Source organism: Protomyctophum bolini, assembly GCF_963924005.1.
Source record: "Protomyctophum bolini genome assembly, chromosome: 21".
Classification (NCBI taxonomy): Eukaryota; Metazoa; Chordata; class Actinopteri; order Myctophiformes; family Myctophidae; genus Protomyctophum; species Protomyctophum bolini.
Window position 1 is genome coordinate 30,197,927 of NC_137882.1, and position 25,775 is coordinate 30,223,701.

At 44.7% G+C, this 25,775-nt stretch overlaps 1 protein-coding gene across 1 annotated transcript in view; it reads right to left on the bottom strand.

The window, feature by feature from the left end:
- Positions 1-25,775, bottom strand: part of scn5lab (sodium channel, voltage gated, type V-like, alpha b) — a gene marked incomplete at both ends in the record, with an annotated part of 143,496 nt that overhangs the window by 21,269 nt on the left and 96,452 nt on the right. The window contains 6 exons of the mRNA XM_080793847.1: positions 4,309-4,472; positions 5,609-5,717; positions 9,000-9,122; positions 12,689-12,862; positions 13,410-13,564; positions 18,913-19,033. Of these exons, the coding sequence (XP_080649973.1) occupies positions 4,309-4,472; positions 5,609-5,717; positions 9,000-9,122; positions 12,689-12,862; positions 13,410-13,564; positions 18,913-19,033 (846 nt within the window). The remainder of the gene's footprint in view (positions 1-4,308; positions 4,473-5,608; positions 5,718-8,999; positions 9,123-12,688; positions 12,863-13,409; positions 13,565-18,912; positions 19,034-25,775) is intronic.

Sequence of the window (25,775 nt, forward strand, 5' to 3'; positions counted from 1 at the left end):
TTTTCTGTTATTAAATTCTTAAATCTACTCTGTCTATACTGTGGCTTTGCATCCTGGGTTCAATCTAAACCTCACTCCTGACAAAAATATCCTGCTTAGGACGCCAGATTGCTTAGGACCGGCCCTGCTTACCATGGACTTGAGCCACTTTGTAATTTATTTGTCTTTGAGTATCGAAGGAAGTATTATTCTGTGAGCGTTGTTGTTCTTCCATGCATGTGCATGTTGAGGGCAGGTTGCCCCTAGACTTCAGAACAGTCCGTAGCAAGTATCTCTGATGTCATGGACACTGGACTCACTTCCTTCCTGCAGGACTACATGTTGTCTCAGTGAGACAGCCCTCCCCCTATCCACAAGGAGGAGCAGTGCAGTGCATTATGGGAAGCCCTGATGAAGACCGGTATAGGTCGAAACATGTTTAATCAAGTTTTCCTCCTTTTTAACTATATGCGTTGTGCCCGGATCTCCGCTTTTTTCTATAAAAGCATTATGGGAATTGTAGTCCAAGTGAGCCCAGTGTCGATGACATCAGAGACACTGGGCTCACAGCTAAAATCTAGAATATCTAAAACCACATTTTACACACATAAAGACCCCCAGGAAAAGTGTTCTAAATTCTAAATCTTCTAAACGTCATTAACATGAGTTTGTGTTTGTTGTTTTGTCCTTTCATGGCCACCCTGGCCTGACGTTCTAGGCCTTTCCCAATTCATACTGACATTTATATGGAGTTTCTGTAACAATCAATTTGTCATTAATGAATAATGCACACCTTTTCCGTTAGTGGTGCAGCTGTATACTTTGTGTGTTACTCCTCTTAGCCTCTAGACTCCGCATAAGGTTGTGACACACTCCAATGCATGGCCTTTGAAAATTACATTGCATGGCAGCCAAGTTCCATCATGACAAGGTAACTACACAACCCAAACCTTTACCAAAGTGTCCTTGCCCTTTATATTGACACTGAGGAGAGGGGGGGAGAGAGAGAGAGAGAGAGGGGGGGGGGGGGTTGTTTATGAAACTATGAGGACAGACTGGTTGCCTTGGCAACACTTCAGCCTCCATTGTGATTTTTATCAATGAGACAACAAGCCACGTCCTTTTATGGACTTCCTGTTCCTGTTCTCAGATGCAATCAAAGGACAAACGGCAGAGAGAGAGAGAGAGAGAGAGAGAGAGACAGAGACAGAGAGTGCTTGCGTGCATGCGTGCGTGCGTGCAGAGACGTGGTTGAGTAGGAACTCCAGAAACTTGTAATTTGGTCCGTTTTGAACATCAATACCATTAATCACTTCACCACAATTCAAGTCCCTCTCGGGGTCTGCCAGCAGTCGGGCCCCCCAGGGCCCCCCCAGGGGCACGCACCGTTATCACCAATCCTCACCAACACACTTGGGGGCCACATGTGGCCCCTGCAGTGTTACAGCAGTGTTAAATTACAGTGTCTGACATTTCAAGTGATCATTACGACGGCATCAAGGCCCACCGACATACATTTTAGTCGACTATATCAACTGTAGATTTAGTCGACTAAAACTAGACTAACACTACAAAACATTTCAGGTGACTAAAATTAAAACTCTCTAGCTCGCTGCATGTACTTCACTAGTGTCCACTACTTTGTGTGTGTGTGTGTGTGTGTGTGTCACTGTGTGTGCGTGTGTCACTGTGTGTGTGTGTGTGTGTGTGTCACTGTGTGTGCGTGTCACTGTGTGTGCGTGTGTCACTGTGTGTGCGTGTCATTATGTGTGCGTGTGTCACTGTGTGTGCGTGTGTCACTGTGTGAGCGTGTGTCACTGTGTGCGTGTGTCACTGTGTGTGCGTGTGTCACTGTGTGAGCGTGTGTCACTGTGTGAGCGTGTGTCACTGTGTGTGCGTGTGTCACTGTGTGCGTGTGTCACTGTGTGAGCGTGTGTCACTGTGTGTGCGTGTGTCACTGTGTGTGCGTGTGTCACTGTGTGCGCGTGTGCCACTGTGTGCACGTGTGCCACTGTGTGCACGTGTGCCACTGTGTGCACGTGTGTCACTGTGTGTGCGTGTGTCACTGTGTGTGTGTGTGTGTCACTGTGTGTGCGTGTGTCACTGTGTGTGTGTGTCACTGTGTGTGTGTGTGTGCCACTGTGTGCATGTGTGCCACTGTGTGCGTGTGTCACTGTGTGTGTGTGTGTCACTGTGTGTGCGTGTGTCAGAGACGCTAGAAGGCAGCTATTTCCAGGTGCTGACGGTCGCCGTGGCGACCGGCCAAACACACATGAGGTGAGGAGCTGAGTGGGCTGTCGCTATGACGACACTCTCACCTACCGACAACGCTGAAACTTACTCTCTCTCTCTCCCTCTCTCCCTCTCTCTCTCTCTCTCTCTCTCTCTCTCTCTCTCTCTCTCTCTCTCTCTCTCTCTCTCTCTCTCTGAAATCACTCTAAAAATAAAAAGCTCTCAGACACCGACTGTTTGATTGCAGCCCATCAGAGAGAGAGAGAGTAAGTGGTGCGACGTCCACTTCTGGTGACTCGAGTCCCCCTCTCTGCATTGTGATTATTCATTGACCCACAAAGGATTTAACCCATTCTGACCTGAGATCAGATTCATACGAGGTTTCCACTGGACAACACACTGGTCTGATGAACCCATTCTGACCTGAGATCAGATTCTAAAAATGTCAGTCGTTCTTCGAATTTTTCAAAAATAGCAGACCTACAAGCTCGTATCGCGCCACTCGGTGGCGCGATATGAGCTTGTAGATCTGCTATTTTTCAATAGGTAAAGCATAACATGATGCTAACACCAAAATGGGTGCCCGGTCAGAATGGGTTAACATTGTCTTATTACAATAAATACATTGGGCACGATTCACTATAAGCTGCATATTTTCCAAAGTTCCCAAGTTACAGTACAGTCTAAAATAAGTCATTCTAATACCATACAGCAGGCTTTGGACCCATGCATGTATAAGTCTGCAATCCGAGCAGACTTGACTATAACGTACTATAACGTGGGACGTTTGGAACACGAAGGGCTCCATTTTCGTCACCGCTATACCCCTTTATCCCTAAACTTCTTTGCCTATTTTACTATTTTGCTAAACATTTTTGAATAGTTAAAATGGCCAGTCTACGAGCTCACAACGCGTCGTGCTTAGTGTTTAGTGTTTAGTGTGTAGTGTTTAGTTTAGTGTTTAGTGTGTAGTGTTTAGTGTTTAGTGCTTAGTGTGTAGTGTTTAGTTTAGTGTTTAGTGTGTAGTGTTTAGTTTAGTGTTTAGTGTGTAGTGTTTAGTTTAGTGTTTAGTGTGTAGTGTTTAGTTTAGTGTTTAGTGTGTAGTGTTTAGTGTGGCTGCTGAGTGGACGCCTGGGCGGGGCCTGATGGTGCGGTGCACAAATCAAGGTGAGCCGATGGACAGTTGTGGGGAAAAAAAAACTAAAAGTACTCAATTGTAAAAGTTCGGAATTCAAAACGTACTTGAGTAAAAGTGCAAAAGTATTGGTATCAAAATGTAAAAAAGTGTAAAAAAGTAGTATGTAAGTATGTCCCGTTCAAGTTTTCAAATGTCTAAAAATGCAGCGCGTTGTGAGCTTGTATAGATCAAGCTCCATCGCTCCATCACGCAAATCAAGGTGCGAGATGGAGCGACGTGTGCGAATAGCGAGCGTGACATCAGCCGCCTCCTGGAGCGTGGAGCAGCATTTCACCAGCGCTCCACTCCGCTCACATGCTCCGATTGATGCTTGTCATGCAAGACGAACCGGCGAACGAAGGGGCTGAGTTTTTCTGTCAGAGCGCCTTGACTTCTCGACTTCTCTCCATCGCAATGGATTATTTATGAGTTGTGGACTCGCTCTCAAATTCACCTTTCTAACAACATGAAAACAATGTGGAACTCTGTGGGAAGTGCAGACCGCTTTCCGACCGTCCGTTTGTATAGCATAATATAGTGATGACTGGTGACTTGTGAGTCTTTATGTCCAGTCTACTGTTCACCTACTAGAAGTTGATCAGATGCATTTTGTTGCCCCCCTAAAGGTGCGTTCAGACTTGAATTGAAATATTCACCTCGGTTCATCCCGTTTGTGCCGTGCCAGGTCGCGCCGCGCCCGTTCGCAGCGCTCGTACAACTTCTCGTCTTCGCGTTGACTCTGTATGTAATGGCGCCACTCTAACCGTTCCAAGTCTGAACACACCTTTAGCGTGTTGCCCTATACGCTAAAGGGACAGCGCTAGCAGCAGGCTAGCTTAGCAGCAGCGCTAGCACAAGGCTAGCTTAGCAGCAGCGCTAGAACAAGGCTATAGCTTAGCAGCAGCGCACCAGTCACTCACCACTTGCAGCAGGGCCAGGTAGCCCGCCCCCACGTTGTCGAAGTTGACCTTGACCTTGCTCCAGTAGAACTGCGGGTCGTTGAGGGACAGACACTCGCTCTTGTTGTTGATGAACGAGGCGTTGTAGACGAAGCCCGTTTTGTTCATGCAGCGACCGTACTTCCCTGCAAAAAAATAAGGTCCAGAGTGACGACAAGCACAATAAGCAAAGTAAACACACGCGTGGATTAAAGAGAGACTTCCCAGACACTATAGTGCAGTGGTTCCCAAACATTTCCATGTCAATGATCCCCCAAATTGACACCAATTGGCCCGCGGACCCCCATTTGAAGACATGCCAATTAAGGACCCCCCATAAGACATGTGACGGCTCTAGCAGTGATTCTCAACCCGTTAAACTTCACGGACCCCCCAGTTTGCCATGCATATAGGCCTATCTCACAGCGCGTCCCCACCCCCTTTCCCCACCCCCTTTCCAGACCTAGTGGTGTTGACGTGACGTCAGTCCATAGACATTACATGTTAAAAGACCTACATTCAGAAGCCATAAACAACGCTTTTTCTGAAGGTAAACTTTATTCTATTTGGTTCAGCGGTCTTAACATCTTGTTTTCTTCATGATACTATTGGTCTTTTACATTTTAACACTTGGAAACGGCCTTAAATGGCGCAGAGAAAGCAGGTAGGGATGTAGCTCTGGTCCATAGCCTTATACTCATGTAATGAAATAATCCACATTTTTCGACCGCGGACGAGATCATGGATTTCACACTGCCACGCCAGACTAGTGAAGAAACACGCTGGGAATATTAGAGAGGTCGATGGGTGGCTCTTCCAAGTCAGACTTTGCGCTCTCATTAGAAGGCGGGTGTAAGTGCCACCCAGCCGTTTCTCAAATTTACACACATTATTTCAAATGTCTTTGAAAGTGTCCATGTCTCGGAGCCATGAAATAATAATCATACTATAATTCAGTCAATGTCTGTCTGTCTGTCTGAATGTCTGAGGGTCTGTCTGTCAGAAAACACTGCTGTATCTCCTCACCGCCTGCACCAATCGCTCCCACTTTTCACACAGGCATTGACCATAATAATATGGAGGTCTTAACGAAGCCCCTTTTTCCAATTTAACAAATTACAAATGAATAATGAATTTATTAGTGAATAAAAAATGCGGAAACGCACCCAGGGAGCAGTACCCCTGCGGCCACAATGGGGACGGCAATATCCCACAACGGGTAAGGGCCAGTAATAATAAGCTGTGAGTATAGTACTTCTTCCAACACTGTAGGGTTACATACCGGCAAACAGGTTGACTCCCATGATGCTGAAGATCAGCCAGAAGATCAGACAGACCAGCAGTACGTTCATGATGGAGGGGATGGCTCCAATGAGGGCATTGACCACCACCTGGACGCAATACACACCCATGAGATATATACACACACACACACACACACACACCACCTGGGCGCAATAGAGCACCAAAGTCCTGACGTCACTCGCTCATCCCCATGAAGGGTCTATGGAGAATAACATTGGGTTATCTAAAAATCGTCTCATAATACAACTTGAATTGTGGTCCAAACTGTCTCTGCCAATATCGTCATGGATATTCTGTCTGTATTGTTTACGACAGTCGGTCACTCACAGTCTGTTTCTAGCGAAAATGTAACTAATTCGGCAGCAGTATAAACATTGGCCAGGATGTTTTGTTTATTTTTCAAACACAGTTCTTATATGAGACAATCTAAGATCCACCCTTATGGGTATTATAATACAAATTTAAATACTTCAATTATACACGGACTCATGGAAAAATTGACGTCAGACTTTGGTGCTGTATATACACACCCATGAAATATACACCGACGCAATACACACCCAATGAGAGGAGAGGAGAGGAGAGGAGAGGAGAGGAGAGGAGAGGAGAGGAGAGGAGAGGAGAGGAGAGGGACAGGAATGGACATAGTGAGGACATGGAGGACATGACAGCCATGGGTCAAAACCAGATGCACTAAATATAGAAATGAACACAAGCAGAGAGATGTTAAACACTACATGTAATACTGTTTAATGGTAAACATGCACGCACGTTAGAAGTTAAGGTAATACAATGTGATGATACGTGTTGCCGTTTCAAACACAGTGAGTGTACAGACGAAAACACAGAACACAACAGATTTAAGTTTAATTAACACTGATAACATTTACATTTCTAAAGGAGCACTTCACCCATTTTCAACCTCATCTTACTTGCATATAATTGGTGTCATCTTAAAATGAGCATTAGGTGAGGACCAATTATATGAAGATTGGGGGTGAAGTGGCCCTTTAACACGGTGGGAACACTGATGTTAGACACAAAGGGAACAATTGGTGGAAAAAGTACTCAAATGTTTTACTTAAGTAAAAGTATCAATAGCTTACTGCAATATAGAAAGACTATAAAAGTCCAGAATTAAAAATGTACTTGAGTAAAAGTACCAAATTTTTGCATCAAAATGTATTTAAAAAACTACTCACTATATGCAGAATGTCCCATTTCAAGTGTAGACAAATATTTTGAAAATACCAGATCTACAAGCTCACAGCTTGTAGATCAGCTATTTTCAAATGGCCAAAATGTGTACAGTATAAGGCTGAAGTGTTTAATGTATGAGTTGCAATAACAATGAAAGAGTGACTAGCGTTTTCAAATAAATGGTAGTGGAATAAAAGTACAACATTTGCCTCTGAGATAGTAGTGGAGTAGAAGTAAAAGTATTGGAAATTGGAAATACTCAAGTAACTCACAGATACCTCCATTTGTACTCAAATACCATTACTTAAGTAAAATTGTCTTAATAGTTACTTTCCACCACTGGACACGATATAGACATGACGGGAACACTGACGTCAGACACAACACTGATGTTAGCCGTGGTTGGAACACTGATGTCAGACACAACACTGATGTTAGCCGTGGTTGGAACACTGATGTCAGACACAACACTGATGTTAGCCATGGTTGGAACACTGATGATAGGTGTTGAGACAACACGTTGCTGGAACGTCACCACTGCGACGCGCACGGAAACCAACGCACCCAAACACACCCGAGGCCACAGAACAACTACTGGGAATAATGTCAAATACTTGAATTATGTATATAGCAGATAAAGGGCATAGTATGCAACTTTGCCCCGTGTTTACATGAAACAATATGTCTGTTTGGGTTTTTTTGTCAGGTGAAACCGCTAAATCCCTGGAACATGTGACGCGTTTGAAACCTAAACACCAGTGTGTAATAATAACACCCAAATGTTTATTAATGGTCACAAAATACAGTAGAACACTCAAAACAGCTCACGAGAACACCTAGTGTTCGAATTCTAAACACCTATGACTGACTTTGATTGTACAAACCATAACCAAACACGTTTATGTGTTTACTGGCAAATAAACATGTTCTTCTGTTTATAATCTAAACACTGTGACACGTTTAAAAAGTGTCACAAATAAGTGTTTATAACCTAAACACTGGGATTTAGTGTATAGCCTCGGAACCCCAGACGTTTTTATTTCCAGGGAGAGAAAAAAAAAGTCTGGGGCCGAGTCCACTTCAATTTGGCATACAGTAGCGCAAACGTCGCTCGCTTTCTGCTGATTTCTGATCGGCTGCACCATTGTTAAATTGACGCACACACGCACAAACACACACTCCTCTCTCTCTCTCTCTCTGTCGCTCTGATTAATTAGTCTCATGTCATGCAGCTGTGTGTAGTTTCTCCCAGCGGATGCTGCCTATGCCATATAAAGCAGGTGAGTTCCAGTCTAGGTGAAACCTGACTAATGACTCATGAAATGTAAGCAACCTTGTCATCAATGGGGTGAGCTAATCATCAATGGGAGTCACACCCCATGCCGCCTAAGTCAATGGGAGTCTGACCCCATACTCTGAAACGCCGCCTAAGCCAATGGGAGTCTGACCCCATGCTCTGAAACGCCGCCTAAGTCAATGGGAGTCTGACCCCATGCTCTGAAACGCCGCCTAAGCCAACGTAAGTCTGAGCCCATACTATGAAACGCCGCCAGAAACGCCGCCAGCCAATCGCGTAGTAGCGACTAGAGACCTATAGTCATGATTGGCTGCCTCCTAAACTACACACTCAACGCGGAAGGGCTGCTTTCACCCAACACCCATATGCACACACCGCAGCGAATCGCGGCTAAGGCTATGAGCTAACTGGAGAGCAGGAAAGATGCACAACGGAGACAGCGTTTGTTTCACCTGACATATATGACTATCTTTTCTTTTTGTTGCTTGTTACTCATCATTTCCCTCTATAGCAGCAGTTATTATCATTTTGCTATTTTCACTGTTTGTCTTGGCTTGATCCTAAACAAATTGTGTGCACAGTTTCACCTCAATCGGGCCAACAGGTTCCGGAGATTAGCTGTCCACAGACAGATGGACACTGGTTATCGTACTTGTATAGCAGACGTGAAGTCCACACACCAGCTCTGACAGTGTGATTAAAAATAAAATAAAATAAATAAAGTTTGCCCTACGCACAGTGCGTACTGCATCGCGTATGCCTGGCGGGGGCGCTGGGTCTCCCCCTATACGTAGGTTTTCGGGATTCTCAACCGTATTATTGGGGCCCGGATGTGTTTTGATTGGTTGGTTTTTAATACCGTCTCTCTTACCCTCATCCCTTCAAATCTGGAGAGAGCCCTGAGGGGCCGCAGCGCTCTGAGGGTCCTCAGCGATTTGATGGCTGCAAACTCTGAATAACCCAACGTGTTAGCTACCAGACTGACCAATGACACCTGAGGGGAGAGAGAGAGAGAGAGAGAGATAGCCGAGAGTATTAGCTTGTAGGCTAATCAGAGCTAACCTGTGAAAGAATGCAGGCCATCAGGATTAGAGAGAGGGGGAAGAGGAACGAGAGAGAGAGAGACCTAAAAGACAGATGGAAGAACAACAGAAGATAAGGGGAGAGAGGGAGAGAGCCAGAAGAAAGCGCCAGGAACATTAGCTTGGATGCTAATCAGAGCTAACCTGCAAAATAATGAGGGCCATCAGGATTAGAGAGAAGGAGAAAGGGAGGGGGGGGGTTGGGGGGAGTTGTACGTGGAGAAACACCATGTGCTGCCATCTTGTCCAACTGCTGCAGAACTGAACACTGTTGTATAGGAACATGAAGACAGGCTGAGTGTTGTCCTGTTGAGTTAACAGCTGAAATAACTGCAACACAATCACATGTCACACCCTGCAGTGGAACAAATAAATAATAATGATAAAAACAATAACGTGTTTAGAAGAATTCGAAACTTTGAATTGTTTATGGTTGCAGCTGTGGAGGAGATGATTATTAGTAGGCTATCTTCTGTATACGACACCTGTAGAGCGTGCAATTAAAATTGACCTTTTATTCCACAGCAGCCATTTTGACACAAAATAGTAGGCTATAAGCACGATGCATAATAGCAACACTGCTCACAGCATCAGGGCAAGACCGCCAGTGTTGCCAGACAGGTTAACGAAAACAAGCCCCAAAGGATGTGACTATGTCAGAGAGAGAGAGAGAGAGATCCCTGAAACCAGCCATCCAGCCAAGCAGGAAACCACAGCGTAGCAGAAACGCTGCCTGGAGCTAACACTACTGCTGGGTTTAAGCAGTGGAACGATGCTCGATAGAGGTCTAGTCAGAGAGGTGGCACAAAGTCACTGTTTTGCAAGTACAGTACAGTCAAGTCCCAATAAGTACAGGCAAGTCCTAGTCTCGCATAGCCAGACAACAATTACACAATCTCCAAATGCCATATAGGGTCTGGAACTACACAAGTTTCCATTATTGGTAAGCAGCAAGATATATTGTATGCTTCGATGATTTTTGATTAGGATACATTTCCGCAACTGTAAAGACGAAACGGAATTGGTGAGGGGGCTTTGCACATCCGTTTCATCACTTGATCATTGTCAGAGCATTTGAAAATTGTGGGAGGACACAGCGAGACTGGGCAAGTCCCAAGTCCAAAACTTTTTATATCGAACGCCAATAAGTCCTATTATTAAGCTTGTTGGAAGTCATCAAGTCAAGTCAAGTCTCGATTAATTCTTTTTTAGTTTTGACTCGAGTCCAAGTCTGGAGTGCACACCTCTGCAGTCTATAGAGGGTCTCCAGAGGGTCTCCTTTCGGGGTCTTACCCTCATCCCAGCGAAGCGGGACACAGCGCGGAGGGGCCTCAAAGCCCGCAACGTTCTCAGCACTCTCATGGTGGCGATCTGGTCAACGCTGATGGCATGAGCCAGCATGCTCAGCAGAGAAATCTATATAGAACACCACCCCCGGTGGTCAGGGAGTTCAATGGCATTCAACGGAAGCTATACAGAACAGAACACCCCTGGGCACGGAGATCAGAGAAATTCAATGGAATCTACAGGACACCCGACCAGGGACTTCAAACACGCAATGGACAGTGGCATGCACAGATAGTCACTAGGGGGTGCTGGAGCACCACCTGCCCTTTTCTTTTTATTTTCTTACAGTGTGTGCACTTTACAGTATGTGGACCATGGTGACATTGATCAATTCCTGATAAAAAAGCTTCTAATATATTATTTAGGCTCCAAAATCTATAGATCTCCCACTATTAAGGCAACCGGCTAGTTCCATGCGCTGCCCAATGTGCCCTTTTTTTCCACTTGAGCACCTGCCCCTCTAAATGTCTGTGCACGCCACTGGCAACGGATATACATGTATATAGCTTCTAATGTGGCTGTTGGATAAAAGTCGTATCTTGAAGTTGTTAGAACAATGATATCTACCAGGGCAAGAAATCGAGGATTTTCCCCATTTAAGTCCGTATTTTACGTATGCTGAAATACATTTTCAAATGCGTAAATCACCTTGCACATGGAATGTTGAACACAGAAATAGAAATGACACCCAGTGTGAGTAAGCAGTACCATACGGGGCATTCACTTCTAGTCATTTTTACTAGTTGACTAGTTGTTTAACTATACCTATTATGTAAAAAGAAGTAGTAGAAGTATATTTTTGGAAATAAATATTTGTACATTTAAAAACTGTGTACATTGATTGGTGACTATAACTATAATCTACCTGATCCTGAGGCCCACAAAATCGGGGAAAAAAACTTTTTTTTCCCTCTTTTCCAAACAAGGTCGACTAGTGGATTTACTAGTCAAATTGTTGACTACCGTAGTTGCTTAAAAGCCCAAGGGCTGCATTTTCGTCACCGCTAAACCCCTCATCCCTAAACTTCTTTACTATTTTGCAAAACATTTTTGAGTAGTTAAAATGGCCAGTCTACAAGCTCACAACGTGTCAATGCAGCTAGTTGAACTATTCAAAAATGTTTTCAAAGAAGTTTAGGGATAAGGGTGACGAAAACTGAGCCCCTATAGTAGGCTACCTATACATGGATGACTGGATGTGTGGGTGCTGGTATATTACGCAAAACATGGTATATTCGGGCAAAAGATACAGCTGTAGTGTGCAAGCTCTAAATGAATCTACACCCACTAAATGACATGTTCCCATAATCCAATAATTAATAACTAATTGAAGTTTACAGGAGACCGATCTTAACAAGAGCAATAGCCTACTTACGTATATATTTAAAGTATAGACATTAGACCCTTACTGTACATGTCACCCTATGGGTTTCTTTACAAACACCCTCTCACCTGTAGTTCTGAAATTAATCATCATCATCATCAATTACCTTAAAAGATGAATTAATGAATGAACATACTGTATAACCAACAATTAGAAAGAAAGAAAGAAAGAAAGAAAGAAAGAAAGAACATATCAAAGGGATAATTGTTGGACACATTAGTAGGATTAATCATTATCATTAATAGATTAGAATGAATCAATATCACTTCAGTTCAACCACTTTAGACCCTATAGTCTATCGTTTGAGTTGTGCTGTACTTGGTGCATTCTTTTTCAATCAATAGTACACTAAATCTCCTTGCCAAAAATAGCAGATCTACCTCAAAGTATACAAATATGAAATATGTTAGTAATTTATTTTTACACCTAAAGGGCCACTTCACCCCTTTTGCAACCAGAGCTTAATGAATGATGTTTGGGTAGACAAGAAACACTTTCCTGAGGTTTTTATGTGTGCAATATGTTTAATTTTTTTAAGCGTTCGCTCTGAAAGAATATATATCCAAAGATGTGCGCCACATTTTCACGATAACAAAAAAAATAGCAGATCTACAAGCTCTTAGTGCCGCGCTAGGAGCTTGTAGATCTCCTATTGTTTCAATAGCTAAAGCAAGCATGTGGCAAAATGCTTAAAACTCCAAAAGGGGCCAAAAACAGAACGCTGGAGAACCTCCGATGGAGACTTACATCGACGATGAGGAAGTCCAGCCAGCACCAGTAGTTGGTGAAGTACTTCTTGAAGCCGTAGGCGACCCACTTGAGGAGCATCTCCAGGATGAAGACGTAGGTGAAGATCTTATCGGCAAACTCCAGGATCACCTTTATTACCCGCCTCTGCTCTATGTAGATGTCCTCGAACGCCTGGGGGAGGGAGAGAGAGAGAGAGAGAGAGAGAGAGAAGGTTCAAGGATGTACTTTATTGTTACATCTTGTGTACAGGTACATGAGAATAAATAAAAAAAGATTTCAGACAATGCAGCAGCAGCAAATGTGTAATATACTGTATCATCAAATAGCAATCACAGCGAGCACCGCAGCAAACAGAGGGATAGAACAAAGAGTGCAAGACAGAGCGAACAGGAAAATAGAGAGAGAGTAACATATGTACATGTGCGTATTTTCCATGCAGTAGCAAAGTTAGGTAAACCCATGTGGTCATGTTCCACACTTATAACATGTTTTGGTTTAGGTGCAATTCGAGGCTATGTTCCATAATATACACCAGAACTGACAGATTTTCCCATGCAGGCGGGCTCAGTAACCCCCCCCCCCCCCCTCCTTATGTGCCCCTGCAAATGTCATGTGTGTGTCCTTGGCTACGTGTACGCGCACATGTGGGTGTGTGTGGGGGGGCTGTGTGTGGTGTGTGTGTGTGTGTGTGTGTTTTCGTGCGTGCGTGCGTGCTCACCAGTGCTCCAGAGCTCAGCAGAATCATGAAGATGATGAAGGTTTCAAACCAGCTGTGCTCGACGATCTGGTAGCAAGTCTTCCTCAGCCTCCACCACGCCTGGCCGTAGCCCGCTGCCACGTCCACGTCACAACACGGGCACCTGCGCACGCACACTGACACGCACGCACACACACACACACACAATTTACAATGTACTACATTTACAATTTAGGAATTTAGCAGACGCTCTGTTTTTTTATGATTTTTGGCATATACAAGCATTTCAATAACGTTTAACCAGTAAATTACAGATTGGACCAAAGAAATTGAAAAAACATACAAACAAACAAAACAAGAGACTTACAATAAAAAGAGACAAAACATATCCATCAGAGAAAAAGACAAAAACAATAAAATAATAACCCATTTAGGACCGAGACCAGATTCTACAAAATGTCTTTCATGCAGTTTTCTGCAAAACCTATGTTTCTGTATCAGTGGTGAGCTCAAACTATTTCATATCAAGGACCCCCAGAATTATACTGTATGTTAATTGGCCGCGGACCCTTATCTGAAAATTTGTTGATTGACAAATAAATGAGTTAAAACGTTCACCGTGTAAGAATAAATATTCAAAGATTTGCGCCACATTTTCACAATCTTTCCAAAGAAATTGCAGATCTACAAATTCATAAGGAGGAGTTAAAACATGCGGTAAAACATGAAATACATAAAAACAGTCATCATGAATCATACAACCTTACAGTGGAATATCTATATAATGAATCTATGCGTATACACTAACACTATATACACACACACACGCACACACACGGCATTACTATCTTTTTGTGGTACTTTTTTGGTATCAACACAAATCTTTGCTTCTGGGGGTCCCTGGCTCAAAATGTTTTGACACGGGGGTCCATGACCGAATGCAAGTCATTTTGGGGGTCCTTGACATGACAACTATTTTCTGTCCGCACGCAAGCATGCAGGCAGCCATTCTGGGCGCCATCTTGTCATAGACTTATGTGGCTTTAAACAGTCCTTTGTTGCGATTGGTTGTCTGCGTCCGCCCCATGTTGTGATCCAATTAAAGCTCTGATTACACTGGCCTTAATTTTTTTTTCTCCCTTGGCAACTAATGGGCTTTTTTTCCTGATAGGCCGGCGAAATAATCCAATGAAAACCGGACTTGTAATGTGACACCCACCCAATCAGGTCACTTGGCAAACGTTGTTATCTGTTAATGTGCATGCATGCGTGCATGCGTATAACTGTACATGCCGATGTGTGTGCGTACGTGCGCGTGTGTGTGCATACGTGTATGTGTGCGTGCATATTTGTGCGTGTACATGCGTGTGTGCGTATGTGTGTGCATACGTGCGTATGTGTGTTCGTACGTTGTGTGCGTACATGCGTATGTGTGTGTGGCTCAATTATTACAACATTAATAAACAAACACAAATGTCATTTTAAACGGATTTCCACCAATCAAATTAGAGAGTCCCAAACGAAGGGGTTTCCCTATAGTCTGTCTGCAGGGTTCTCAGTCACTCAGCGACCAATAATAAGCTCCCGGGTCACTCACTCATCAGCCAATCATATTACGTCTGCTGTGACTTATTAGGAAGTAAAAGATAAATGATAATCAGATTACACCTTACTGATTACTGTTGAAAACGACTTGGAAAATACATGGAAGGGATCTAATTACACTAACGAGATTTACTTTGATGAGACCTCTCTCTCTCTCTCTCCACTATAGACCATCATTAAGTCCAACAGAATCACGTGCGCACGCGCACACACACAAACACACACACACACACACACACACACACACACACACACACACACACACAACACACACACACACAACATTAACCAATGAGGTGGCATTTAGACGTCTAATGGAGCAGCTAATCTAATGGCTATACTGTCATCACACACGTCTCGCGTGCGTGCGTGCGTGCGTGCGTGCGTGCGTGCGTGCGTGCGTGCTTGTGTGCGTGCATGCTTGCGTGCGTGCGTACGTACATGTGTGGCCTATAAGGGTGTTTGTGTCTCAGTGTGCACGCGAGCAGAGACAATTTGAATAAATCAATTGTATATTCCCATTCCAACGACATAGACAATGAATATAAACCACTATCCTAGGCTATTCTGATCCAGCCGTTACGTCATTATGCATAATTTATCGTTAGCTGCTAAGACCAATTTTTTTTCGTCGACACTACCTTTTTTCACGTACATTTTCAGCAAGTGTAAAATTTGCCAATACGACGTATACATCAAGGCCACCAAAATACATTTTAGTCGACTAAATCAACTGTAGATTTAGTCGACTAACACTAAAACATTCCTGGTGACAAAAATGTGACTAAAACTAAATGAAAACTATTCAAGAGACTATGACCAAAACTAAAATCTAAATTTGCAGACAAAAACAACACTGCTTAGCTGTGGAAATTTGCTGTGGAAAATAGCTGACCAACAAGCTCAAAACGCATCACAGACGACGTGAGCTTGTAGATCGTCTGTTTTCGGAAGAAACGACACCTGCGCACAACTATAAGCATAAAGGCACTCTGCTCATTAACCCATTCTGACCTGAGATCAGATTCATACGAGGTTTTCCACTGGGCACACACTGGTCTGATTAACCCATTCTGACCTGAGATCAGATTCTAAAAATGTCAGTCGCTCTTCGATTTTTCAAAAATAGCAGACCTACAAGCTCGTAGCGCGCCACTCGGTGGCGCGCTATGAGCTTGTAGATCTGCTATTTTTCAATAGCTAAAGCATAACGTGATGCTAAACACCAAAATGGGTTCCCGTTCAGAATGGGTTAAATGGAACAGAACCTTCATTAGTATCATTGGTTCACACCTGGTAAGGAAGAGGCCCAATTTTAATTAAATTATAGGGCATAAACGGAATATAGGCATTATCGGCCATGAAAATGCCATATCGGTATCGGAACAGTCTCAAAATAATACAGATTTAATAATCGGTGTTCACTATAGCTAAACAATATATAAATGAAAGAATGAATCTACATTTAATTTGCGTACTCATCTCATTCAGTAGTCATTCAGTTGTGAAGACAGACACTTAGAAAAGAGTATATAGCTATTTATTGATTGATGTCATACTTTATTAACAGGCTTTGGGCCAAGCCCATATAGGGCCTAGACTTGTTTCCATTGTGGTCCTCTGTATAATATCGGAATCGGTCAGAATCGGTATCGGAAGGTATGACCCAAATAATCGGAGATTGAATATCGGTCATACAACCTCTAATAAGGGCCTTTCTCGGCACCACCTCTCTCCCATTTGTTTATATTGTGTTTTAGGATCCAAGATGGCCGCAGCACCAGGAGGGGGTGGGGCGGAGGTGAGCGGGAGGGGTCGACATATGCCCTTACTGGGCAGCGTTCACACATTCAAGACACCTGTCTTGTGTCTGTGTTTAATGGCCACTCCAATGCATTTCCAATGGAAGCCCATGTGGTTTGACCAAACATTTTGTTTGATGGGGGGGAGGGGGGCACAACACATCCATCAAAGTCAGGTGTCAGACACAAGTCAAGTGTCTTGAATGCAGCCCAGTAAGGGCATAGGGTCGACCCCGCCCGCTCACCTCTGCCCCACCCCCTCCTGGTGCTGCGGCCATCTTGGATCCTAAACACAAAGGGAGAGAGAGGTGGGGTCGAGAAAGGCCCTCATTATGCAAAACCACACTAATGTTCATTTAGATGAAAGGGAGGTTCATTTTGTGCAGCTACAAAGTGCAGAGCTCAGTTGTGTTATGTTCATTTGTTGAGCTTTTTGCTGCGTTGCAACGTCGCACTGATGAATCACACACACACACGCGCACACACACACACACACACACACACACACACACACACACACACACACACACACACGCACACACACACTCGCAACACGGTGCATGCTGTGCGCCGCAACACACACTCTGTCATGTTGACAGAGCTGAGCTTTGTGCCTGGTCATCACTCCATATATGGAAATATTTCTATCCCTAATGAACACACAAGCACACACACACACACACACACACACACACACACACACACGTACGCGGCATACACCCGCAGGTGTGCATAACCTCCTGCGTGTGTGTTCATGCACACACGCACCTGTTTCATATCTGTCTGGGATCATCAGGAGAGAGATACAGACAGACAGACACTGACAGACAGAGGCATCCCAGTTCTACCAGAACATCTGCGTGCGTGCGTGCGTGCGTGCGTGCGTGCGTGCGTTCTCAGCAGGAGGTTCTGTTCTGTTCCTATCCGGGCCGAGACGTGACTAATGTCACCGCATGTGCACACGCTGAGACAACACACACACACACACACACACACACACACACACACACACACACACACACACTTAATCGTATCATATACACAAACACTCCCCTCGAGTCTCCTCTGAATAATGTAATTGTACCTCCTCTGTTCTTCAACAATGGAGCTATATGCCGTGTCAGCCTAAACCGTCTACATAATTGTACAATTATATACTGTACAATATATACTGTACATGCTCCAAACGGATTGTTGAAGACAGGTCACAACTGTCTTTCTATCTAATGATATATTCATAAAACAGCTTTCATACTCCCCATTGAGGTTCTCCCCATTCTCTCACTTTTTTTTCATTCCCGTACTATGAACTATGAAGGCCCAAACAGAGCTGATGTGTTACTAGAATATATCTTACAAAACAATACTCTCTGTCTGTCTCTCTCTCTCTCTCTCTCCTATGTCTCAGAGAGGAGAGGAGAGGAGAGGAGAGGAGAGGAGAGGAGAGGAGAGGAGAGGAGAGGAGGAGCTGAGTCAGGAGGAAGGAGGGGTGATAAATCCAGGAGGAATGAAAGTTTGAGGCCAAATGTCTCAGTGGAATAAAGGTTCATTCCGCTATTCTACATTTAACTCAATTCGCGCCAGCGTTAATTAATCCCTCGATAGCGTATATTGCCAAGGTGTTATAGCACGTAACACTTACTTTGAAGAGCCAAATATCCGTAACCGAATGTTCCAATGGCAAACTGCTGTGTGCGGTGTCATACCCGGATGTTGTTGTAATCGGAAAAAGCCGGAAAAAGCTGCCCGCCTGCTGTACAGCCCGTTGAAAACCCTTGTATTCACCAGAAACGGTCCCCTCAATGTCCTTTCTGAGATACGGAGCTGTGAATGGTGGGCTTAGACTGGAAGTGGATGCGCGTGTATGTTCAAAATGGCCGCGACAAGTGTCTCACTCTGTGTTGATGCGGTTAGCAACATCAGCTAGCGATGCGATCGGATAAAAAAATGGATTAAAGAATACAAGCCCTCAAACCCGAGAATCTCGGGCTAGGGTACTAATTTAAACCTTCGTGTTCCTCGTTTCTGGCGGACTCCCTGTTAATGTGTGTGTGTGTGTGTGTGTGTGTGTGTGTGTGTGTGTGTGTGTGTGTGTGTGTGTGTGTGTGTGCGCTCACTGTCAGGGAAGCAGTTCTCTGGCTCCATGGCCTCTTCGTCCATCTCGGAGGACTCATCGTCTTCTTCGCCCGGCTTCCTCAGGTCCACGGTGCTGCCCTCTGATAGGCTGTCCTCTTCCTTCTGTTGACAGACACACAGCCAATCAGCATCACCAGCAAGCAGTTACCAAGTGTAGAATTGTTATGATTTTTGACGCTGCCGGGAGCGAAAATGCCTATAAACTGTATAAACTCTGATTAATGTAAATAATGATGCACTTGGTAACTACTCTTTGAATGTTGGCATGCTGTATATGGTCATAAGGTTTTCAAAAACCATCGCAAACTAATTTCCACACAGTTTCCCCCCTTTCTAAACTCCCATAGACGTGTTTAATTATTATCTCTTCATATAAGCACCGTGTTAAAAACATTGACTCATAAGCATCAACTGACCACGAGAAATCACTAATGACCGCCGCCGGAATTAACGACATTTCCGCCAGACTGGAAGGATACAGAGCCTCCTCCGCGACAATAGTGCTAGGACAGTTTGTTCATTTGTTGGGCCACAATTTTTATGATACGATTATAACATGACCCCGATGTTATTTTCCATAGAGAAAACGTTCTGTGATCCAGAGGATGAGCGAGTGACGTCAGGGCTTTGGTACTATAGCAACGATATTACTATCACAATATGAATACATTTTTCATAACTAGAACGGTGCCCGTTGGGCTCTGGCCTTTTGGGGCGGTTCTGGACAACCGTGGGTCCGACCGACTCGACACCGGATCACTGCACCCCCTGTGGTGGTGTGGAACGCGTGTGTAGAATTTTGAAGTCGGTGGGGCGAACGGTTCTCGAGTTGCGTGGATTACACACACACACACACACACACAGACATACTGTACATACAGTATAGAGAGAGACGTGGTGCATTTTATAGATAGATACCGGTAATACAAATAAATACATAAATAAAAAAAAGATATCACTTTACATTTGAAGGGGCATGAAACCCCCAGGCTGATTTGGTAGATTGTTTGATTGTCCTAGTTAAAAAAACTACGGCAGATTAACAACGTGGCAGACCAGACACAGTTGCAGCTAATCAATTCAACAATGCGTGCGTGAGATAGTATAAGCATGACAGACACACCCGAAAATCCATTATTCCTCTGTGTTGCTTTACAATGTAAAGCCTTACATCACCCGACACGGTCAGCCGTATATGCGTGCCAGCTGCGCTGCTTAATGTGTACTATAAGGTCACTCGTATGCAGCTGTGTTGCTTACATCACTGTATATTATAAGGTCATTGCTATGCAGCCTGCCATGTTTTTACCCTGCTGTAGTTTTTCACCTGCAAGCGGAAAACAATTCACACAATCAGCATAATAGGCTTTCATGGCCCTTTAAAGTGTGTGTGTGTGTGTGACTGTGTGTGTGTGTGTGTGTGTGTGTGTGTGTGTGTGTGTGTGTGTGTGTGTGTGTGTGTGTGTGTGTGTGTGTGTGCGCGCGTGCGTGCGTGCGTGCGTGCGTGCGTGCGTGCGCATTTCTGTGCTCATGAATACAGTAAACATCACTGTTTTTAGAGACATTTTTAGAGATGCAAGCTCCTGCTGTTTGGATGTGTTGATTGCAGCACAGTGAGAAATTAGCTTCCCACACACAAATCAACCTCTTTCACTCCATCACAAGCTAGGTCTGTATTAACGTTGCTGATTCTTCACTCAGCGTTTGATTTGTGCCATTGCTGTGCAGTCGAGGTCATCGGGTAAGCCCGATTCCCCCCCCCCCCCCCCAAATGCCTGAGGACTGACCCGAACACGGTTCTCAATAAGGTGACATTCACACCAGAAAGCTTTACTGCGATTAAAATTAATCCTGCTGTGCATTGTCAGAAAGTGCGCTTCGTTTGGCAGGTGTGAAGCATCATTCGAATGATGCTTCGCTTCCAATCTCACTTGATTACGATTCGGTGCAGGTGGGAATGCAATCCGCAGTAAATAAAGGAAATTAAGCAAACAATGTGGTGGGTGAGGAGCTGAACACAGTTGGAGACGGAGAAGGCATATTTTACGCAGCGCAAATATGTCTCGTTACCGTGGTCGAATGAGGAGACCGAAGCCCTGATCGAAATGAGGACGAGTACATTAATCAATTGCTTAAGGAAACACCTTAAGCCTACACTGTGTGGGGACTGGGGACTTTCATCTCGATAAACTTGTAAACATTTTGCGCTGCTGTCTGTTCTCAGTGCACTCAGCGCTGTGCCTCCATGCACAAAAGAACAGTGCGTGGCTGCGTGCGTATAGTGTGTGAGTGTGAGTGTGAGTGTGAGTGTGAGTGTGAGTGTGAGTGTGAGTGAGAGAGAGAGAGAGAGAGAGAGAGAGAGAGAGAGAGAGAGAGAGAGAGAGAGAGAGAGAGAGAGAGAGAGAGAGAGAGAGAGAGAGAGAGAGAGGGGGGGGGGATTCCAGTCCCCGACGGCACGACACATACACGTTATGAGTAATTGAGCATAATTTTATCACCATAGATTTCACTGTGTAGGCTAGTTTATGAATGGAACACATTGATAAAGGTCCCCCCTGCTGCGTTTCCAATTGCTGCGGATAACAGCGTGAGGGCAAACCGCAGCAAATGAAATATGCAAGAATCCCAACTTCTCCGCATTCACATCAAGTCTACCGAAGTATTAGGTGAGAATGTGACCTAAGAAGTCACTCCCGGTCCATCCATCCATCTTCAACCGCTTTTCCGTATTCGGGTCGCGGATAAGCGGAGAGCTGCAGACTTCCCTCTCCAGAGAAACATTAGTGACTTCCTCCTGGGGGGGATGATCCCGAGGCGTTCCAAGGCCAGTGAGTCGATGTGTTTCTTCCAACGGCGCCCTTTGGTCTGCCCCGGGGGTCTCCTCCCAGTGGGACGTGCCTCGAGGACCTCCCTATAGGGAGTCGCCCGAGAGGCATCCTAACCAGATGCCCCGAACCACATAAGTTGGCTCCTTTCCAGGCGAAGAAGCTACTCTGAGTCTCTCTCGCGTGACTGAACTTCTCACCCTATATCTCCAAGGGAAGATGCCAGTCAATCGTCTCATTTTGGCCACTTGTATTCTTTCGGTCATGACCCACACATCATGAAGGTAGGTGAGAGCAGTCACTACCGGACATTAGACAACACACTTAATTTGGCCCAGAGCCTTAGATCTAGACAGAGTTACGCAAACTGCGTTCACTTCATGGGGCTTCAGTCCAACGGCGTCTCTCCTACATAGACTTCTATTGAGAATGGGGACAACCAACTGGGACAAGTCCCGGACCGGAAGTATAGGCAGAAATGCATTGGACTCAGGGCAACAGCCCAGCTTTAATGATCTTAAATCCCGTTATTTTAGATTGTTTTGTAGTAATAGTACAACATAAACATTAAAGAGACTTTAGGTATAGAAAACAATGTATTTCCAACTCCAGCTCGTCTCAAATCAGATCAGCGCTCTTAGATCTTATAGACTCTTCTATTGGATGGCTCTGATTTGGGCATTGCCCTGACACAGAACTCCATGAGGAATAAAGGGACACGGAGAGACGGACACAGAAATCTCCATATATGGGCATTGAAGGGACACGGACAGATGGGTGGAACAGGTACTCTGACACGGGCACAACAGGTATAGTCAGAGATCTCCAACTTCCATCGTTATAGCTGACTCTGTGCTCTACAGCCGGGCACCATATCTATGGTGTGTTGAATGGATTGATACGGTGAATGCAGGTTCCTAATGTCCAGTCAACATCCGTATAGGTACAGGGTCAACACTTTATATATTGCATTTTTTGTACAATATACATGTACTGAAAGGTATACATGCTTTGCACACAGATTTCCAGTGACTATAGGGAGATTGAGACCAAGACTACTGTCGTATTATACACGACCAAATGTCAGACTTGTTAAAAATCAATCTGTGATCGCCTTGTTCCTTGGACACACATACACGCACGTGCACGCGGGCGCGCGCACACACACACACACACACACACACACACACACGCACACGCGCACACACACACACACACACACGAGTGTATGTCTGTCTGTCGAGAGGACCAGAGAAAGGGGAGCAACGCTCTCAAATTTTTTTTCTCATCCACGCATGCACGCACGCACGCACGCACGCACGCACGCACGCACGCACGCACGCACACACACCTTCATGGATCGTTAATGAGCGGACAGACGATGAGGAGATGGATGGAATAGTTTCTGTGAAGGGCCAAGGAATGACATAACTACATAACACAGACATAACACCTACTGTACATGCCACTGAGAGAGAGAGAGAGAGAGAGAGAGAGAGAGAGAGAGAGAGAGAGAGAGAGAGAGAGAGAGAGGGGGGGTCGTATTCAATTGGCTCTTTTGAGAAGAATTCTTCAGCTTCAGTTATCAGGTAATGAGGTGAATGCGCGCACACACACACACACACACACACACACACACACACACACACACACACGCACGCACGCACGCACGCAACGCACACTTTAACCTATTTAACACATTCATAACAATAGCAAAGGTCACTCTAGCAAAGGTCACTTTCAACTGCAACCCTCTATGAAATGTGCTATATAAATAAAGATTATTATTATTAGTGTTACTCTATCTATGATTGGCAAAAGATACAACAAATACAAGACGCTTTGACTTCCACTAGCTAGCACAACAACAGCCATTTGTTCAAGCTGTAGTTTGATTCTGTATATTATTATTATTATTGGGTATGTCCCGATCATGTTTTTCTTTGGCGAAATCACAGACAATATTCTGTCTAATTTCGTCATATAGATATAATATTGATACTAGGGATGCCCCGATCATGTTTTATTGCTCCCGATCCAATTCCAGTCATACGGAAAAGACGTGATCGGCCCCCGATTTCCGATCACGAGGAGAACCCTAATTATAATGCATACTTCACTTTCCATATTGAAGCCTCTCGAAGCGGTGTGTACCACAATGCTTTACGTTTCGGCTTTGCGTTTCATAATGAACAACTAGCTGGCCTTCTCTTGCCGTTCATATAGAGTGCAACATTGTGTTTTATTCGTGTATTTATATATTTATTTACCATTTTAAAATCTAACCCGGCAGGATATCAAACACGGCAGACGAACAAGCTCACGGCGCTTCTCACCTGACTGGAGATAACATCATGGGCGCTGATTTTTTCTGTCTTTTTTTGCTGACAACGTTGTGTCATCAGACCATGTGACTCCCATTGGAAATGCATTGAGGCGGCCATGACACACAGAAGACACATGGACACAAGTGTGTCTTATAGGTGTGAGTGAGGCCTATTGTGCATTGCACTAACATGGTATTGTGTTGTGGTAAGGCTCGTAACATCTCTGTTTATGCACACATTCAGAGAGAGAGAGAGAGAGAGAGAGAGAGAGAGAGAGAGAGAGAGCGCAGGTGCATAACATGATTAAAGAGGAGAGGTGAGAAGGTGCTGTATCAGCACAGGTGTTCTCTCACACACACTCACACACACACACACACACACACACACACACACACACACACACACACACACACACACACACACACACACACACACACACACACACACACACACACACACACACACACACACACACACACACACACACACACACACACACACACACACACGTGTCATTTCTGTTTAGAGACTAAATGGAAAGCACATGAGGAGAGAGAGAAGAGAGAGTGTGTTCATTGACCGTCTCTTTAATAAACATAAAATACAATGTCACGAGGGACATACATTTCATACCAATTGCCAGGCAGCAAAGCGCATGGCTTATTTCTCACCTGTATACCGCACACGGAAACACCGTTGAGCCAGAAGGCACTGCTCTATCCGTCTACCGAGCAATCGCCTCACCTGTGGTCATGTGAAGTGTGGGTCATGATGACCCAAGTGGCCAAAATGCATCTCCCTTAAGAGATACTGTATAGGGGAGAAGTTCAGTCACACGAGAGAGACTCGGAGTAGAGTCGCTGCTTCTTCACCTGGAAAGGATTTGCAACATGGCGCTCTCTCTCTCTCTCTCTCTCTCTCTCTCTCTCTCCCCAAAGCATGTCATTTCTAGAAATGTCCTGAAGAATATGTGTACACAAACGATTAAATAAAGGCTTCCTTAAAGGTCTCTCTCTCTCTCTCTGCTCAGTACATTTTACTGGGTGAAAATGTGGTTTTATTCATTATAGAAATATAGGCCTCCTGCTTATAGCTGCCTCCTTCCAATAAAAGTATAGGTACAGGTATGTGTGGAGAGCAAGACAGAAAATGATTCAGTAGTGTTATGCTATAGCATATATAAGCTAGGCATATTAAATACACCATCAGCATTTATCAGTAGATACCACAGTATACAGCCTCCTCGAAACACTGGGGATGACCTACAAGGTAATTAAGGGTATGGAACCACCATACCTTCCGGGAATGATTCACCCCTTATACGCCCTTTACCTCACACACGCGGAGCAAGGACGCTTGCCCTTCCCTTCTCAAAAACACCATGGTCAACGCTGCCCACACCCTAGACTCGATCTTCTACTTCCCCAAAACATCCTGGACAACGCTCCACACGCCCTATAGACTATTCTCCCTTCCCTAAAACACCTTGGACAACACTCCACACGTCCTAGACTCTTCTCCCTTCCCTAAAACACCCTGGACAACGCTCCACACGCCCTATAGACTCTTCTCCCTTCCCTAAAACACCCTGGACAACGCTCCACACGCCCTAGACTCTTCTCCCTTCCCTAAAACATCCTGGACAACGCTCCACACGCCCTAGACTCTTCTCCCTTCCCTAAAACATCCTGG